This window comes from Mus caroli, chromosome 3 (genome assembly GCF_900094665.2).
Source record: "Mus caroli chromosome 3, CAROLI_EIJ_v1.1, whole genome shotgun sequence".
Taxonomy (NCBI): domain Eukaryota; kingdom Metazoa; phylum Chordata; class Mammalia; order Rodentia; family Muridae; genus Mus; species Mus caroli.
Window position 1 is genome coordinate 149720299 of NC_034572.1, and position 21129 is coordinate 149741427.

General features: G+C 38.7%; 1 protein-coding gene across 2 annotated transcripts in view; it reads left to right on the top strand.

Annotated features, from left to right (window-relative positions):
- The window catches only part of Negr1 (neuronal growth regulator 1), a 758422-nt gene that overhangs the window by 278384 nt on the left and 458909 nt on the right, over positions 1-21129 (top strand). For both annotated transcript variants that reach the window (XM_021157845.1, XM_021157844.2), the window contains exon 2: positions 12453-12685. In XM_021157845.1, the coding sequence (XP_021013504.1) occupies positions 12453-12685 (233 nt within the window). The remainder of the gene's footprint in view (positions 1-12452; positions 12686-21129) is intronic.

A 21129-nucleotide genomic window follows, 5' to 3' on the forward strand; every position in this document is an offset into this window, starting at 1 on the left:
TGAATGGATGAATAGATGGATGGATGGGTGAATGGACAGATGGATGCATATATAGGAAGATAAATCATCGCATAGTTAGGTTGATGAAGAAAACATCCAGAACACTGATGTTTTCTGATCCTTCTAAACTGGGAAAGATCCCCCGTAGCTCTGGAATCTTCTTTTCTTTATGTACAGAAAACATAAGATAGTATTTCACTTAATGATTTTGTAAAATTTAAATTTCATTTAGTTTATTGTCCCATTTCACTGATGTAATATTTTTTTTAAATGTCCTCATGAACACCTTTCAAGACTGTCCCTCATATATCCTGAACACATCTTCATTGCCTAAAGAAGGAATTTCAAGCCCACGACATGTGCATTCATCTGGCTTTCATCCCTGCAGGTGTTAGGGTCATAGGGCCTTGCTCCTCCCTCTCCATCCCATGCAGACATATTGCAATCACACAGCGACCCTTCCTAGTTTTTCCCATTCCTCTGTGCTCCTTTTGGTCTCTCTTTTACGCACCCATCTGTAAATCTGAAAATGATTCCTACTTACAGTTAGCCACCTTACCGGCCTCATTCTCTAGTTTGTTTTCTTATTCTGATGTGCTGATACATGAGCCACCCTCTTGGTGTTCATCAATCGAGGAACATCTTAGGATGCTACGGTGATCTGTCGGATATTTTGCTTAGGCTCCTTTAAGATTGTCAATGTTTTGAAGCAAAGCATATTCTTGATTCTTTTAATTTTTTGTTTGTTTACATAGACTTCAAAGGGAAACCACATGTGGGAATTAAGATGGGAATGGAAAGCCCTGCCATTCATTTGAAATATTTCTGTTTCTTTGTAAGATTAGGAAAGTACATGTGATTTACCCTGTTTTCTCTGTTTAAATACAAAACTGGAGTTTGAGGATCTCTGCCCACATGTTCTCACTGAGATGGCCAACCCATCTTGCCAGGGCCACACAGCATCTGTTAGATAATGATGACTTTTGACCATTGCTAAAGATGGCAGGCAAATGTTTTCCATTATGAGTAAGAGAATTTGGCATTTGGCAAAATCAAAAGTATAATCTGCCAAAACCAGTTTTCTTTCATTAGTGGACTAGTGTATATTTCAAAGGAAAATTTTATCCATCCATTTATTTATAACTTTATAAAATACCACTTTAAAATCTATGTGATACCCATAAAGTCTATATTTTATAGCCTATTCCCCCCTCCATGGTTGATACACATAAAATGCAAGGAAGACTTGAAAAAACTGGACACAATTGATCTGAAATCCTGAACGCATAAAGATTATTAACTAATGATTTAACATAAAAAAGAAAATATGGCGGTTTCTTCCAAGGGCTCATGATTACAGAGGCCAATTAGAGACAGAAAAAAGATGAATATGTCTAAACAGTTCATCACCCATGGAGCCCATGAATTAGGATAGAATCATGAATGAAGGAGCCCAGAAAATAAGAAAAGTGAGAAACAATAGGCCTGCATTGATCGATCAGAACCCATCGTGGGTGTAGTAAAAGAATCTGATTGTGGCTGTCTTCTTAATATGATTTTACACTGCAGTTCCTGCTTAACCAACTTGCCAGGCTGCTCAAAATAACGCCCTGTGAAAGATAAGAAAAGTGGATACAGTACATTTCGATTTTCATAAAGGATTCTGACAGCTTCCTGGGAGAGATTAATGGCCAAGGTAGAGAACTGTTGAGAATACACTATGGGGCCCTTTACATGAGAAACAAATTCAACAGTAAAACAGCATCTGAGGATAAGAATATTTCAATAGAAAAAGAATTTCAATTTAAGCAATGATGTTTTGAGGTTTTTGTTTTTCTTAAATATCCTCCAGTGTCCATTGTTCTTCCCTAAGTTATCATTTATGTGCCTTGGTACAGTTAATTGTGCTGCTCAGATAGGTGCTACACTAACTATAAATTATGTGGAAGTGATTATCAGCCTGTTCAACAAGGAAAGTGGGTGGATGTGAAGGCTGTAAGTGACAAACTTGCCTTTTCCTCATGAATGAATGAACCCTGACCTATGAGGTGGGATCACCAAAGAACAAAAGAGTCAGACTATTCCAAAAAGGTACAGTTTCCTGAGGTTATAGGGAAAACAATAAAGATATCACATTGTCTGAATCAAATATAGATCCAAGTAGATGAGATTTAAGCAGATGATGCATGGACAATTGCAGCTCAGGCTGCCGTACCCCACTTTGTTGTATTTTAATTTTGAGAAATTCAACTTTGAACACAGGTTTGGTGTGAATATTCATTCAGAGTACCCTTGGGCATGGCCTTGGTCTGTGGGAAGACGTGAGGAGGACTCCCAGGCATGGCTCTCTACCCACCTGTGTAGGCAGAAACTAAAACCTAAAATGAGAAAGTCTGGAGGCAAATAAGTGGACAGCAAAGAAGAAAAAGAAACTACTGAGTACTAAGCAAGATGCTTTTAGATGTCTACAGCCCCCAAAGGCTAATTTGGCTTTACACTGCACAGACCACCTGGAAGTACACCTGGAAGGCAGCTCACATGCTACTTCTCGGGCATATTTTGTAAAACCTCAGTAGCAGAAAGAGTTGAGTCACAGATACTTGTGCCAGACAAGTAGGTTGAAATACAAAAGAGAAGACTTATGACAGTGGCATTGAGGCTGTGGGGCATTTTATACGAGGGGTAATTTTAGCAAGAATCCTTTTACACATTCAATGGAGTCTTCATCTGGAAGGCCAGCGTCCACGGTACGTCAACACCGACCACAGAACTGTTTCTGCACCTCTCTGAGGATGTAGAAGGCATGAGGAGCGTCACAACAGGTCTACCCATTGCAGAGATTTATTTACAAAAACAGTTTTTCTCCCAGTTTCTATTCACAAACACAAAATCTAGGAAGATTTGATTCTGAACCCTTTTTTGCATAAGCAAATTCAGGGCTTCCCTTATCCCATATTTCCAGATAAATGTCCTCATTAATAGGAAAATTATTAACTTTTAAAGTATAAATATATTTAATAAAATTTACCATAATATATGTGCTTTGATCAGTTATCTACTATTAATAATAAGACATTTAATTTACTTGTATATTTTCTTAGAAGTTTTATGATCACAGAGTTATTCTCATACTGGCTTATGTGTTTAATTTTGGATCCAAGAAAATAGACAACAATAAAAGATGTTAAATACCAAAAATTTAAATTAGGACTAAATTATGTACTAAAAGTGGAAGTCATTTCAGTTTCAGGCCAAAAAAAAAAAAAAAAAAAAAAAACTAAACCATCTAGCATTTCCTTTAGAAGTAATAATTATCTATACACTTTATAAAATATGTTAAATAAACATCAAATCACTGTTATTCAGACTTCTTTGGATTCACTTAAATTGATAAAAAATTTAAATAGGTATATTTATAATTATATGAAATTATAGTTCAAAAAGATCATAGTATGGGGTAAACATTTCAGACACCAAGTTCATGTTTGTTCATAGTTTGCACACTAATGCCTTATCATTCTAAGTTAGAGTCGTGTTTGTCTTGCTTTGAAACCTGATGTTTGATAGTAAGACATATATAGCCATAGTTAATTGTACTCACGCATAACCCTGGCTCAATCCTGATATATTAAAGTGGCTAACTGAGTCCAAATGACAACAATCAGGTAGAGATGCTTAGCAGCCCCATTGCACAGATGAGAACACTGAGGCAAAAGAGCTTCTTCACAAGTTTGCCTTTGTCAAAAATAATATCTAATAAAATTCAAATTAGATATTGTGTTTAACTTTATATTTAATTTTAATTTGGGAGGGGATATAATCAGTTTGAAATTGTTTCCAGGAAGTTTGTTGAGATAATAAAAACACACAACCACTTTTCCCTCTGTGTGGTGCCCCTGGTTTATATTTTAAGACATAGCTCATATTGAGTTGTGGCTTATTAATTTCTTTAGAGAAAAGATAAATATGGATTAATGGCCCTTTAGTTAGCAGTTGCAGGGCTGGCTTTAATCATTCATACTGTGAGTCATTCGTGTTTATAAAATGAAATGTGCACTCACTGAAAATACTTTTTACTTGAAAAATTGTAGGTGAGAAAAAAAGGAATTCATTTTGTTATCCCAACATCAGTATTCACAGATACCAAAAAGTAGTGTTTTGGGGGGTGGCGTGTAGAGTCTCTCCATGCATGCACTGGAAGCTGCTTGTCTTACTGGCATTGCGTATATGCAATGGCAACCCATCTAATGGTTTAAATGCAAAGGCAGTTGATGGGAGTGAGAGAAGCTACTGCATGTTTTCCTTCTGCTTTTACTGCTTGCACTTGTGTGGAGTGAGATCCACACAGAATACAGAAACAGCAAGGCTTCCCACAGCCCAGAACTGCAGCTCTGTTCTCTGGGTTTCCACCTTCACTGCTGGCCCCTGATAGGATAAACCCTCCTGCAGGCATCTGAATGTAGCATGCATCCCCGTTATAGCTCCTGAGGTGGAAGTCCAGCTTCTTACAGAAGCATCTGCCGTGGAGACAGCGAAGCAGACAGAAATCCCCGCAGTGGTTTGGAGCACCTGCCAGTTAGCAAAAGACTTGACTCTCTTCCAGATTTGGATATCTCACATTTGAGTCCATGTGGGGAGAAAGCAAGCTTGCTTCACTGAGTTCAAAATGTAAAGTGTGGAAATGACAGGAGTGTCTGACATGAGACATGTTTAAAGCTATCAGAACAAGGGGCCTTGAGTGGGCTTCTCCAGAATGCAAGGCCTCCCCTTCTGAGTAATTCCCTGTGCCTGTGAACATAGACCTTAGAACTGTGGTGCTGATACGTGCTTCTCAGGGTGTGTGCAAGTGTGGAGAGAGATCCAATGCAAGGCCATTCCTGCGTGTCTTCTCCCACAGAGGCCATCAACTTGAGGAGATGCATCCTTGTTGTCAGGACACGATGCTTTCTTCTACAATGGACTGAACATGAACGAGAATGAATGCATTTGCTCATTGAGAATTTCCTGGTTACTTCATTCAGAGTATATAAGGTGTCCTTGACATCACTCTTAGTTGTCTTACTTAAAAAAATTAATGCTGTGTGAATTATTTGTAAATAATGCAGGGTGACCCCTAAACATTTGGCAGTATCTCTTATAAATACAGACAAATAAAAGCAAAATATATTAACATGTGTTATTGCATAAGCATGTAAGATAATTCTAGGTTAATGTACATAGAATATTTGGAAATGTGGTTTAATCCATAACAAAGCTTCAGTTATCCTCTAAGTAATAAAAATTCTGAAACACTATAATACAGTACTATACTATAACACACCTAAAGTAGATTCAAAAATCAAATTGTACATTTCAATGATACATAAAATTATAAATGTGTTACCATTCTTTAAAGTTAACTTTTAGGAAAGATTGAGATACAAATTTACAAATAAAGCAGCATCTAGGAAAACTGGCAATGCTTTTTTGTAGTCATGTTTATATAAAATGAACAATACAGGAAACACTTCAGATGTTTAGAAATTTGTTCTTGGTAATACATTATAGCTTTCTTTTTAAAATTATTTTATATATTTACATTCCAGTTATTGCCCCAACTTCCAGTCCCTCCCACACACACACAGTTTTTCATCCCATTGCTCCTCCCCCTTGCCTCCACGGAGGAGCTTCCCCTCCACCAACAGGCCTAACCATTTCCTCAGGCCTCATGTCTCTTGAGGAATTAAACGTTATCTTCTCCTACTGAGGCCAAACTAGGCAGATTTCTGCTCTATATGTGCCAGGGGCCTCAGACATGCCTGTGTATGCTCCTGGTTGGTGACTCAGTCTCTGGGAGCTCCCTGTGGTCTGAGTTAGTTGAGATTGATGGTCTTTCTCTGAGGTCACTTGCCCCTTCAGCTTCTTCAATCCTTCCCCCAATTCAACTATAGGGGTCCCCGACTTCAGTCCAATAGTTGAGTATATGTATCTGCATCTGTCTCAATCAGCTGATGTATGGACTCTCAGAAGACAGCCATGCCAACCAAGCTCCCATCTGTAAACACATCATAACATCAGTAATAGTGTCAGGCCTTGGTACCCCCCCACCCATGAAATGCATCCTAAGTTGGGCTAGTCATTGGACCTCTTTTCCTTCTGTCTCTTCTCCATTATTGTCCATGCAGTTCTTTTATACAGGAACAATTCTGGGTCAGAAATTTTGACTGTGGGTTACTAACTTAGTCCCTCCACTTGATGCCCTGTCTACTGGAGGTGGACTCTTTGAGTTCCCTCTTCCCAATGTTGGGCATTTTGACTAGGGTCACCCCCATTGAGTCCTGAGAGTCTCTCACATCCCTGGGCTCTAGTACTTTCTAGAGGGTCCCCACAACTTCCATGCCTGAGGCTGCATATTTCCATTTATTCTCCTGGTCCTCTGTCATCCCTTTCTTCCCCTGCCCCATGGATAGGTAGGATTAACATAGTGAAAATGACCATCTTACCAAAAGCAATCTACTGATTCAATGAAATCCCCATCAAAATTCCAACAAAATTCTACACAGACATGGAAAGAGAAATTCTTAATTTCATTTGGAAGAAAACAAAAACCCCAGTATAGCCAAAACAATTCTCAACAATAAGAGAACTTCTGATGTAAATCACCATCCCTGACTGCAAACTGTACTTCAAAACAATAGTGATAAAAACTGCATGATATTTATACAGAGACAGACAGGACAATCAATGGAATAGAATCGAAGACCCAGAGGTAATCTCACATACCTATGGACACTTGATCTTTGACAAAGAAGCTAATAAATATACAGTGGGAAAAAAGAAAACATCTTCAATAAATGGTGCTGGTCTAACTGTCAGTCTGTGTGTAGGAGAATGAAAATAGATCCATATTTATCACTTTGCACAGAGCTCAAGTCCAAATGGATCAAGAACCTCAACATAAAGCCAGGTACACTGAGTCTAATAGAAGAGAAAGATTATGGCTTTCAGTTCTTTGCCCATTTATACTTAAAAGATTATCACAAAGATTAACTTGAATAAAATATATATGATATAGATTTTTTCTTTCACAGAACAAGAAATCAATGTTATATGTATTAGAAGTTTTTCCTTATACTATAGGAGAAGCAAATATATCACTAATGTGGTATAATTCCCATGAACAAATCCCATCAATAATACTGAGTACTGGGATGGAGTCTTAATGTGCATGTACTAATGTTAATGATACTTCTATCCATCACAGATTTCAATATGCATGCCATCTAGAAGTTATTCCTTTGCTCAGTGACTATTTCCCTCATTGTTAATGGTCATAGCAGTAATGCTTAACCATACCCACATACCTCAAAGACTTGTCAGGTCAGAATGAAAAAATACATAATATGCTTAGAAAAGTATCTATCACCTGATGATACCTGAGAAAGTTAGCACGAGGACTGTAAAGGGTTCTGTAAATTTTGATTCTCTGACATCTTTAGACTTTGTGATGCAAGCACATGGAGATGTTTATGTGGCAGGCATTCTGTAGAACAGTGAAGAGAGCAGTGTGGCTAACTGGTATACCCTTTCACTACACAGTCATTCTCAAGTAGCTTTGATTGGAAGTGGAGATATTACTCTTTCCTCCTTTCCTTTCGTTAATCAACACATTGTGAGGAAACTGACCAGTCTTTACATAGAAAATCAGCCTTCCTCCATGGTATCATATGATCAGATGCCTCAAGGTGATGAAGTTGTTCTTCCACAGCCATGGGATTTTTTTTCTTTTTTCTTTTTCTTTTTTCAAGACAGGGTTTCTCTGTGTAGCCCTGGCTGTCTTGGAACTCACTCTGTAGACCAGGCTGGCCTCAAACTCAGAAACCCACCTGTCTCTGCCTCCCAAGTGCTGGGATTAAAGGCGTGTGCCACCACCACCCTGCGGGATTTTTTTTTTTCTTAGCAGAATTTTAGATAGTGATAGGAACATAGTAAGCTAGTTTTCACTGAGCTCCCCAATTCCCACCTTCAGAATTTGATCCCCATGGGGACAGTATTTTCAGCAGAATCTATTAGAATTGCTTCACAAGTGGGACCAGCTATGACTTCATACCCAGTCAGCCCAGAGCTTCTCATCTTAACATCAGCTGCAAAGAAACTTCCCGAAAGAGTTCAGAGGAGCCAAGCATTCCTCAGCCTGGATTTGTAAGATTAACAGCTGAGGCAAAGTAGAATATATCATGCTCAGCTCATGTTTTGCACATTTTCCAATATCCAGATGTTTGTCACCATGAATATGAAAAACTCTGACTGGTAATGTAAGCATCTGAGCGGTATTTGGTGTGGCACTAACACAGCTTGTGTTGATGGGTATATTTTGGGGATTTCTTCATCTTCCAACAAAGCCAGTAGTCTAGCAGGTTATCTTTTAAATGGAAAGCATTTTTCTAGAAAGACATGCTATACTTAATATATGTTCAGTCTAGAACATTTTACTTGGATTATTTGTCCATTCTTCAAAGGGATTCTGAGAGTTCAATCCAGAGATATAAAACCATGAGATTTTAGTAAGAGAATAGGTGTCACCTCCTCCGTCCAGTTACTGCACTTAGCATTCACACTTGGCCAGAGAACAGGCATTACCTAACCCCATTACTACCCCTGCATTCTCACATTACCAGTCCCTTCCTTTGTATGCATATCTCTGCAGAATGAACCAGAACTGTCCACAATGCCATAAGCTATGTCACTGTGGCTCATGGTTCATTTGTTCCGGTCACAAGCTGTCTGTCTCTTTCCACATCTGTAAAGGAAATTAGCAGCTGACTCACTCATCTGATAATTTAAAGTGCCTGGAGCAGTCCACAAAGCATCTCTTGGTTTGGAAAGCTCCTTCATTCAAACAGGATTGCTGTGACTTTCTTCACATCTTCCAGTGTGTGATCAGCTTAGACAAGTGGTTCTCAACCTATGGTTCATGACCCCTTTTGGGGGTCACATATCAGATATTTACATTATAGTTCATAACAGTAGTAAAACTACAGTTATGCAGTAGCAACAAAATAATTTTGTGTTTGGGGGTCACTTCAACATGAGGAACTATATGTAAAAGCTGTATCAATAGGAAAATTGAGAACCATTGGCTTACACTTTCCCCTGCTGTCTCCCCATGTCTGCCCATCACTTACACCTCCCTCTACTTAGGTAAGCCACATGTCTGATGAGGATTCTGGGAGAAGTGGTGGGTAATATAGTCAATATGTACCTTAAACAATTTAGTGATAACACTAGTAAAATATGGAACTAGTACCAGAGAATGCTAGCAGAAGAGAATTCCTGTGACATAAATAACTTTTGCCATCTCCCTGAGGCAGGTGCTCCTGGCTGGCTGAGAACAGCCACAGAGGAACAGTCAGCACAGCAGGCCAAGTCAGAAATACCTCAATACTCAAGACATGTTAGAGACCACTGGGAATCATGGCTTTCTTTAGAGAAACAGGAAGTCTTGACTTGACCTGATTTAAGTGTTAAGAGTTTCCCTCTGTCTTGTCTGCAGATGGAATCTGGGTGCAGGTGTTGTGGGCAGGAAGAAACAATCAGAATATTTGTTACTTCCTTTTCTGGACAATTGGGGATGCACTATGCCATTTGCATTGTAAATACTATATAGACCAGGTTTTATGGAGATTTTAACCTGTTGATACCAGGAGTCGTAAAACAAAAGGTTTTGCTTACTAAATGTCAGAAGAATGAGTATGTATTATAATCTCTCAGGTGGCTCTCACTTCATCACACTGAACCTGGTCCAATTCCACTCCTTAGTGAATTTCTAACACATCAGCCAACTCCATATGCTGTAAAGGAAAATGCTTTCATGGAGGACAACACGGGGAAGAATGATCAGGAAAACCAGGGACTGTTGTTATTCTCAAAGACTCCATATACTAATGCTAAATCTAATAACACACACACACACAAGTGTGAGTGTGAACTTGGCCTATTTAACACATTTTCTGCAGTCATTGCCTCAATCTTAAAGCTATATGTATTCATTGCCTATATCATGCGACTTTAGAAACCCTCACGACATACCTAAGCCTGACCAGTCCATTTGTAAAATTCCGTATACAGGAGTTTTAGTTGTCAATCATAGTTCTGTTACTTGTGATCGAGAAGAAAGGTGTTGAAATGCAAGGAACATATTTTTTGTCATATTTTTGTCAGACTCTCATTTTCCTGAACATGTGTTCTGAAGAGTGTTGGTTTGGAGCCAGTGACAGCTATGGACACATGACAGAATAGAGAATATTTCTCTGTTTTGCTTGGCAAAGGTCAGTCTGTTTCTCCATGGTGGCCTTTGCTACACCAGAACAACAGATGAAGTTTAGGGCTGGGTGTGATTGCTACTCTGGGGAGTCCTCTTGATCTCAGAGGCAAGCAAAGCTTTGTCAGTCTCTAGAGAAAAGGAGCTGCCCAGCAGAGTCTCCAAATCAGACTTCCATGGCAAAATACCCATCCCTAATTAATTTTCTGCATCCTTTAGAATAAACAGGTTAAGCAATCGGTCACATTCGGTAAATAAGAAATTACTCGCAGTAACATCTGCAACATTCAAATCATCTTTCCACTTCCAAAACCATCTTGAAAAGTCTTTGATCTACATTGCATCATCAGATATGGATTTTAAAAGATAGTCCTGATTGCAAATGCACTCCTATAACCCACTCACCAATGGAGTATCTTGGGGAAGCCATTTAACCTACACATCTTGACTTAGTTTCTAGAGATAAAGGGTGTAGCAAGTCTTACCCTCCAGGGCTGTGTTAAGCACCTGAATATAAATACCAGAAATGCAGAGGTCACACAAGGAGCACTGGTGGATCTACATACTAAATGTAGACAGTTCAGCACGACACCAGCATGGACATGATCTTGTTTAATGAGAAAACTGCCCCCTCTATCTTCTCTCTGTATATTATTAAGAATTAATAACACACTACAATTGTTGAATTATAGCATTAAGGAGTTATTATTTTCTTCATTAAATGCATAAGGAAAAGCTTTTCAATTAAAAAATGACCTTTACAACCCCCACTGCTTTAGATTCTATAGATGGGGAAGCTGACTGCAAACTGGATCCTTCCAAAACCTTGTTCCTTGTTCACCCCCTGATTAGTTTCATAAACGTGGTAGTGGCTGCCAGTTGCCTTCAACTTGCAATTTTGTAGCAATCTCAGATTCTATGTTCAATCCCCCAAGGCGTTCTGTGGAAATGCTGTCAGACTGTTCACAGATACGAATTCTCCTTCTCTAGCCATGCTTTGTACTCATTTAAGAAAACTAGCCTTTAATTTGTAACAGAACCTTTTTTTTTTTTTTTAATGAAACGTTGAATTTCAAACCTCAGCAAAAATCACTGGCATGTGACCCAGGCCTTCTGCTTCTGCTCAGCCTGCTGTTTTCTTTTGAACATAGGACTGTGTTTCTGAATCTTGTTCTAGCATCTGATTTTGGATCTGGCTTCAGGTCTCACCTGATGATGCACTGACTGTCACCAAGCCTACTGTCTTCAGTCTCTATCATCTCAGCCTTCATCTCTCCTACACTACACATCTTGCTCATTTCTGGTTCGGTGCGTCTGGCTCTCTCACCTTAAGACCCACAAAGTGGTATCTGTGGTATCATACCTCACAGCCCTCTGAGCTTCTCAGATAGTTCATCTTCCAGGAAGTCTTGCAATACCCAGCCTTGACACTCTCTCTGAGCCTGAGAACTGTAGATTTCTCATGTACCCGAGTCTGACTTCATTGATTCATCCTCTCTGTACACTTACAATAGACTGCTGTCTCTCTTCGTCACTAGACAGAAGCTCCTAGAGAACAAGGATCATGCACATCCCCAGCCATAAATAAAGGTGTGGTAGCAGTTTGTCAATAAATGAATGTCTCATAGGAAAAAAAATAAACCTAGTAGATACTTTATTGAAGAGACAACACAGCTTTGTCACTAAAGATCTTACACTGATAACAGCAGCAGTTTGGTAAAAATAGCTTATACCTTGTAAATGTTAGGTCAATGTTCACTTTTACCAGCTTGATACTCAGCAGGTTTTCTTACAATTATTAGCTATGTGGTGCTCTTATGCTTAGTGTAGCTGGTACACTTCATCCAGGGCTAGACCAGCTCAAAGACGACCCTCTAAGACCTCTGGCACTTCCTGAAGTGTCAAAGAAGTATGATTTCATGTAGAAATGTATTATGCAGACTTCATTTATATTTATTAACCATTATATAAACAGAGAGAATGTTAAGAGAGTTTGGCTCTGAACTGAAGCACAGACATACACACAGAACAAAGATGTGGTTATTCATTCTCATTTTAATTAACAGTCTCTCGTTCTTCCTTCCCTCCCTCCCTCCTTTTCTCCCTTTCTCCTTCCCTCCTTCCCTTCCTCCATACCTCCCTCCATGTCTAGATGTTACTTGGAAGATGGAGCATCAAAGGGTGCCTGGCTCAACAGGTCAAGTATCATTTTTGCTGGAGGTGACAAGTGGTCAGTGGACCCTCGAGTTTCCATTTCCACGTTGAATAAAAGAGACTACAGCCTCCAGATACAGAATGTTGATGTGACAGATGATGGCCCATACACCTGTTCTGTGCAGACCCAACACACACCACGGACAATGCAGGTTCATCTCACTGTGCAAGGTGAGTGTTTCCTGGTGAGCTCCTTAGGAGGGATAAGCTTGAAATGAAATACTGAGATAGTAAAAGACCCAAGTTCCAGAAGGGCTACCTTGTGGAATTTCTGTGTGAACTATTTAACATGGGTATTGAGTTGACTCAGAAGCAGCTACCAGTATTCAAGGATGTGTTGTCATTATCCTGTGAATTATCTTCTAGGTTCCATTAAGGGGTAATGACGATTTAAATCCAGGAATCCCCACTTACAAGAACAGGCAATGGCCATTAACAGCACATTATGATTTTTGTATGTGATATATTTCATATCTTCCCTTGAGTCATCTCTGAAATAAATCTTGGAAAATCCATAATTGATACATTAAAATAAGTACTTAAAAAACCCAGAGCACATACATTGAAAAGTAAAAGGGTTGTGAATTGTGAGTGGTAACTCTAAAAGCTGCCTCCCCAACCTTCCTGCACATTTTCTCTCCCCTTGCATTTGAGTGAAAATGCAAAGCGAAACGTTCTAGAGTAACTCAAGTTAAATACAGAGTAATTGGAAAGCTCTTCACAGTGCCTTATGTCTGATTGGGCTTCAGCAGATAACCACGCTAGTCAACTAATAATCTGTAAAAACAGTGTTGTCCCATTTTCATACTTAGCGTAAGAGCCCCGGATCCTACCAATACAAGTACCCTTTAAGAAAACATATGACTTTAATCTGTGGAGGGTAAAAATGCATAATTTGCACTTTACATAATACACTTGTCCTATACATGTATGTGCTGTCTGCATGAAATATTTTGCTCTCTGGATCTCAAAACAATACTGTAGTAATCACTAGTAAAATTAGTAACAAAATGGATGGTGTCATGTCCCACCCTGGGACTTGGTGCCTGGTGAAGCTGAATGGGAGACTCGGTGGTGTTCCTGTCTTTACACTTCTCCCTCAAGGCTGGATCTGAATTTGGTTTATGGGTTAATGCCTCAACATAGTGTTTATCTCTAGCCTTTGTAAATGACCTCTACTCCCTCTTATACCATAAGAACCTCAGTGCAAACAAAACTTCGATTGCTATTAAATATTTCAGTCATGATGAGGTTAAACTACTTAATTCTACAATTTGCTTTAAGGAGACAGTTTATAATGGAAACCAAATCACTGGATTGTGGATTGTTGCCTTCTGCAGTGATATATGGTTTTCAAAGTCAGATTTCTCAGACCACCTGAGGCAGGTGGTCAGTCTTCTATCAATTGCTTTACCATGACCTACATCTACAGCCCAGAGTCCATATTTTCATAGTGATTATACAAGCAATCTAGAGGGTAGGGTTTGGTCTGACTTCAAAGTGGATGGGAAATTGCAAAGCACAGACACATCTAATCTCTGGACTCTTTCTAATCTCTCCTCTTCTTTGCCTTTCTATCCCTTTCTACCCATATTTCCAGGAAAAAAAAAAGTATGGCAGACTCTCTTTTACTCTGAGAGGAAATATTTGGATGACAATGTATGAAACAGTCAAGATGTGACATTTGCTTATCCTTTGCAACCTGTAGGTTTCTATGCTATATTTCTCAATACTTCCCAATGTATCCCAAATTCATTTTCTCTCCCCTGTATCACACCCATGTAACCTGGACAATGGGATGTATGCCCTGTGCTAGTACCTATTTATGTCTACTGGTGTTTATTTTCAACATTTTTACTGTAGAGGCTGTATTACACCAGTAAGTCCTTTTAAAGGGATTGCATGGCTTCTCAGATAGTGCTAGTTTCTGAAGGTCATTTGATGTTCATGAACCTCTGAGCAGTGATGAATGTGCTTGCTGAATGCTTGATCATATGTTTTGTTCCTTTAGAAATAGAAAATTCATGCGACTGTTTTGAAGGTATGTCGTGAGATCAAATTAAAAGCTAATAATTTTACAGTATTTATGAACATAATTACTTATTATAAGTTGATTGGCATGTGGGACATTTTCCAATTACATTAATAAAGCTCATGGAATACATTAATAGGCTTGTCAGTCAACTCAAGAACTAAATAAATGCCATAAAATGTTAATTCTACTTAAGTTACATTTCTTCTCAGTGAGCAAAAATAAGTGGATGTGCATAGACACTTGGGCTTATCTGGATAATTTAGAGGAATGTGCTCTTTGCCAATTGATTTGCCAGTCCTTTACTCAGCAAGATAAACTAAGCAACTGCTGCAAGAATACATCTGCCACACATCTGTCAAAAAGGCTTGTTCTCATTGGGTAATCTTGTAGTTATGGGACTTGGATTTTTAAAACATTATTTTTAAAAGTAGATTAACAAACAGGCTCATATATCAGGTACCACATAGGGGACATGTTTGGTGCAATTTGTTGGTGCTGTTAATGCCTGTAAATTATTTATTCAAACAATTTAACAATAAAGAAGAATGACAAATCAGCATATCTATATTGTAATCTGGAATTTCCCCCAACAAAATGAATAATTGACTTACTACTAATTTCTAACTTGAAAAACTACTCAACCCCTTGAGTTAAACTCAGGAAATTAAAAAATGTACTATGTCATAGTTGATATTAATGTAAAAAATCAACAAATGTGTTCAATAAGGAAATTAATGTTTTATTGTTTATCTGCAAGATAACACTGATAAATTGAATTTCTAACCATGTTAAGTTTCTAAGTATGTGAAGCAATGCTAACAAAGAATAAAAATATGTAGGAATGAAAGACTGGCTTCAAGTCAGAGGTCCCAGTATTAATGCTGGATGATGGGAAATATGAAATCTAATTGATGCTCATTTGGAAATATGACTTCACATTTTCTACTTTGCATATTCCAAAATGCCTAATGAAGGGGTGTCAAAAAGACATAGGTACACAAGGAAAGAGAAAACAGGCTTCCAAAGATGGTGTATTTGTGTTTCCAAAGGATTCTATGAGGAGAAATATTAGGAAGGTATGAGACCAACAAGGAAAAATGGGAGGACTCAGGGACCCTATAAGACACCCAAGCCAATGCAACCTATTTAAGGGACTTGTAGCGCTTAGGCCTCCTTTAAACAGGAGGGATAAAGCTGGTACTTCGAATTTCTTCTTGTCATGAATTTTACTTCTTTGTGCAAAGGAATCAACTCATCAATATCTAGTGTGTGCCCTGCAGGTGATCATTTCCCTCCCTGTGACAACATGTCTGAAAGAACAATTCATATTGGCTCAGGGTTTCAGGGGCATCATTCAATCATGGTGAGAAAGATGTGATGCTTTAAGGAAAACCACATCATAGTACTTGGGCAGCAGAGAAGCAAAATACGGGTGGGAAAAGGAAAGGCTCACCCCCTCAGGACATACTGGAAGACCTACTTCCCCCAATCAGATCCTACCTCCCATGTTCGTCTTCCCAGGAAGCAGGCTCAGCGGCGATGCATCCACTCCAATGTGCATACTACTCTGGGCATGGTCAATCTAATTAAGTAAATAATGAAATGAAGTATCATAAGTCCATTCTGTCAACTTGAAACTGAAACGCATCACTTTCAAGTCATCTCACCCCTTGCACCCCCATCCTGACTCACATCTGCCTGTGAGGCAAAGACCACACAGTACAACTTTGAGGATCCAAAGTCTTAATAGTTCCAACATTTTTCTAATTGATCAAAATTTGGAGTCTGTGGTGCCTAGTTTTATGTCAACTTGACATAAGCTATAGTAGAGAAAAATGAACCTCAATTGTGAGCCTCCAGAAGATCAGTCAGTAAGTAGGACTGTAGGACATTTAGTTAATTAATGATTAATAGGTGAAGGGCCAGACCACTGTGGTGGAGACACCCCTGGGTTGGTGGTCAGAGGTGCTGTAAGAAATCAGGCTGAGCAAGCCACGATGAGCAAACCAGCAAACAGAATTGCCTCTTGGCTTCTGCGTTAGTTCCTGCCTCCAGATTCCTACCCTGATTTCTTCCAGTGATGAATTGTGATATGGAACTATAAGCAAAATAAACACTTTTCTCCCCAGCTTGCTTTTGGTCATGGTGTTACCACATAGCAATAATAACCCTAATTAAGACAGAATCCAAAGTCTTCTGTGATTCTTAAGGAAAATTCTTAGGTGTGAATCCCTATAAAATACCATGCAATTGTATGCTTGTCACAGAGTGGGTATTTTCATTTCAAATGGGATAAGCAGGAGAACAAGGAAGAAGGATTAGTTAAAAGTTAGATTTAGACCCAACAGAGCAGATACTAGATCTTTTAATTTTATGTTTAGTATCTGATGTACATATGATGTCATAATATGAGCCCCAATGGTCACAGACAGCTCCTGCTCAGAGTCATTGAGTTGGAGAATATGTGACTGCTCTTCTAACTATGCACTTGTTTCCTATGGTCATCTTTGGGAGGCATTCCATTCCCAGTGTCTCTATCTTCCTGAAGACACCATAGCCATTCATGATTCATCTTGCTTCTATATGCATATCCATATTAAAGGCCACCAAAATAGGCACAAGCCCTGTCCTACATAAATTAGGCTCCCAGGTATTCCTTTGAAATCCTTTTGAAAGCCTCCATGACCCCTACAGCTCTGGCATGTTTCACATTTGCAAAGCCAACATCATGGACTTAAAGTCAAAATGTTTGCAATGTGAACATCACCCTACTCCCAACTGTTTTAAGGCTACATCAGTTTCTGAATACCTAAGTGTTGAACCTAGAACATTCATTGGAAAGCAGCCTCTTGTCAGTAAGGCCCTCCAGACCAACTGTATATTCAAGGGAAAAGATTATCAGATGCACTGACAACTTTGCAGCCTGCAGCCTGTAATAGATAGGGTCTACCTAAGCCCTGAGTCATCTTTGTTGTACTCCCAAGAAAAGGACAACAATTCATCTTGGTGGAACGGATCTCTTTGCCAACCATTGATGCTTTGACCAGAGATTCCAACTGCTCATTTCATTTTCTGAGCACAATGCTTGTCCTTCACTTAGTGTCTGCTTTTGGAACCTAATTGTCAACGTGGCTAAAAGGAGAGAGCAGTAACTTCTCCAAGTCCTAAATTATATTAAAATGTATATATTCTGAAGTTCTATATTTAAATTCAATCTCATTTAAAAATCTTAGGACATGGAAAAAAATTAGACAATTTCTATTCCCGGTTGTAATGTGAACTTTTTGTTTGTTTCCTAGTTTTCACTACTGTCCAAAGCCCCATCAGAACAAATTCACTTTTTAAAGTTTTAAAACTGTAAGTGGGAGTGTCCACAGAAGTAAGAACATTAGATCCCATTAAACCAGTGTTACAAGTGGTTGTAAGCTGCCCCATGTGTGCTGGGAACCATATTCAGGTCCTCTGCAGGTGCAGGGAGCCTCCTAGCCACTGGGCTAGCACTTTATCCCCATCAGCACAAATCTTCACTGCCCACATTACTGCCAGAATTTGGGTCCAGAGTCACCCAGAATTGCTGATTATCTCTAACTATAGCATTCTAGGATTTATTTAGTCTATTTCTCCAAACTTTTCTAAATCCCTTTTACAAGGCAATCTATACAACTTTTGAAATACAGCAATGATCCAACAATTGAAACCAATTTTCCACATTAGTCACTCATGTCTGTGACAAAAGAGAAACTTGGGGGGATTACTTGAGTTTTTAGTTTCAAAGGTTGATCAGTCTGTCACTGCGGGCATGCCTGGGTAAAGCAAAGCATTTCCCAACATGGAAATTAAGAAACAGGAAAGGAATCCCAATGGGGTCCATGAATGATGTATCCTACCAGGACACACCCAGCACCTCATATTTATCAAGTAGGCCCCCCTCCTAAATCTCATCATCTCTTAAGAATGGTATAATTCTAAAGATCATCAATGAATTGAACTATCCATTATATCAGAGCCCTCATGATCTAATCAGCTCTAAAAATGTCCTCACAATTGCACCCAGATATGTGTTCTGCTAGCCACCTAGGTGTTTGGCGATCCAACCAAACCTCCCTATAAGATTAACAATCACTTCTTTCAGGGAGATTTGCTCTAGATGTCTTCTTGGAAGCACAAAACTCTATGTCACAATGACATAAGGCACTTGTAATGGCTTCTCTGGTTTCTTGGAAGGCAGTTGGCAGACAGCACTCAGGAGTGAGCACTTTTGAGGATAGCTTCCAATTCAGAGTCATCTGGGGCTGCTTAGAAAGCTCGGGAGTCAATGCCTGGTTTAAGGCTGTGGGTGCAATACATTTTGCTTGCAGCATACTGTGAGAAAAGTATCCTGGCAGTTCAGCTCCTCCTGAAGCATCTGGCTGCTGTCCAGTGCGCACAGCAGCTATATTTCCTGATCTCTGCACTTCAATCTGTGTCCTCCTTTTTGTTCCAGGGATCAGGTGCAGTGATCTACCCTATTAGAAACCACTGGACTCTGTTTCTTTTCAGAGATTTCTACACAGGGATCTAAAAACTACAGCAATGGTGAGACCTTTGCTTGGCTGAGACAATGTTTTGAAAATGCCTTTGTAAAGTGGAAAGACAGAAAACTCAAACACCATGTATTATTAACACTTTCATTATGGAAGGGATTTTAAGTGGTTTATAAAGAAGTATTCATTCTTCTAAAACAGACAGAAGAAATAGGAGCCAAGATAAAGAAAGTGAGAGTGAGGTGTAGTCAGAGGTGAGCCTACATCGTAAAATATCTATGTGATTTATATATTTTTTCAGAGCTTCGTAAAATATTCACTCTTGAGATTTTAGCAGTCAATACAGGGCGGAAAACAAGATCAGTTATTCATTTCACGGTCCATAAGGTTAAACACTTTCTTGGTGCCCTTATCCTGTTACTCAGAGAGAAAGAAGCACCTTAGACTCTCTTCCAGAACCATTGTGAAGTCAGGACAATCTCAGCAGTAAATGATACAGGAAGTACAGCTCTATCCCCTGGGTTGTTCATTAAAGTATAAATTAAAAAAAAAAAAACATATGCAATAAGATGCTAATTTCCTAACACATAGATATCACTTGGTTGTTGTCTTAATATAGAAATAAATCTTAGAACCTAATATTCCCCAGATGATTTCTGCCTGCCCATTTTTCTTAGTGATTCATTCATGTACCAAATGCAGGTGTCCGAAAATTATAATTACCACTAAACATAAAAAAATCATTATGTATGAACATGGATATAAACACATATTGTTTAAAAAACAAGCCTTCTTGACTTAATAGTAATGGTGTTTTGTGAATATTGAAAGCTTGACTGTGCACACAAAAGTGACAGCACACTCAAGTTCTAAGTTGGGTAGAAAAATAAAGAACAATGCAGCTTTAAAAGAATCTATTATTTCATAACATTGTTGAATGCTATTTTTTCACTCACAAATCATTTACCTTTAATTTTAATTTTACCAGAAAGATCAAGTCAATTCATAAGAGGCTCTTAGACTCATGACAAACATGACTTGGTGGATTAGCTGCAAGTGAACACTGGCACATGTCTGCCATGCACCTTAGTGTTTGTACATAGTTTTCTCTGGGTCAGTAACTGTGAGTGGAGGTCTATGGTTGCCCATGCTCTCTGACTACAAAGTGCTCACTGCATCATCTTTACAGTTTAGTTAAATGATAAAATAATGAAGTTTGATATGGCTACCCGCCTCCCCAGGTACTTTGACTTCTATGACATATCTAATACCGTGAAATACTTGGGGCTGTATCATTGCAGTTGTGTCTGGTACCAAAAGAGTTCAGAACAATAATGCCTAACTTATAAATCTTGAGGTTAAAAAAAAATGTCCTCTAAGAACATTTGTGAACTCAGCCACAGCATCTCCTCAAAGCCCCCACAGTTAAACTTGGGTCCATAGTCTGCAGTTATGGAAAGCAAGCAGTTTTAGACAGTGACATGTTGGATAACTACTAAAATCTAAAGCATTTTTGGTTTGCATTTATGGCTTTCCCTTTACACAATCCACCCTGTGAGAATAGCTAAGCTTTTAAGGTAGGATGCCCAGATCAGCTTCTAAGAAACTTTCTCCTCCACTTGAACACACCTACCATAGGGTGTTGGTTTAATTAGGACAACCCACAAAAACGTTAATAAAATCACTTTTTAGCAAAATTATTATTTAAACATTGGTTTTATCCATAACATATTTTTTTTCTTTTCTTCTAAATGTGGCTTCTATGTTTTGGAAAGTAGGATTATATTAGGCCTTAGTTTTCTACAAGTGAGATTGAACAGGAGGATTTATATTAATAGCTGACATTTTTCTTTTATAAAATTATTTTCTTCTGTAAATGCAGTGATCATATATTCCCATTCAAAACTTAATTTGTAAAAATGTAAATACCAACAAAAGCTCTGATATTAAAAAAGCTCTGTTAAAACTCTAAAACCTACTGATCACTATCCACAAGGGGAACACATGTGTTGTTGTTAGTTCCTATAAGCCTAACTTCCTGTCCACAAGGGGAACAC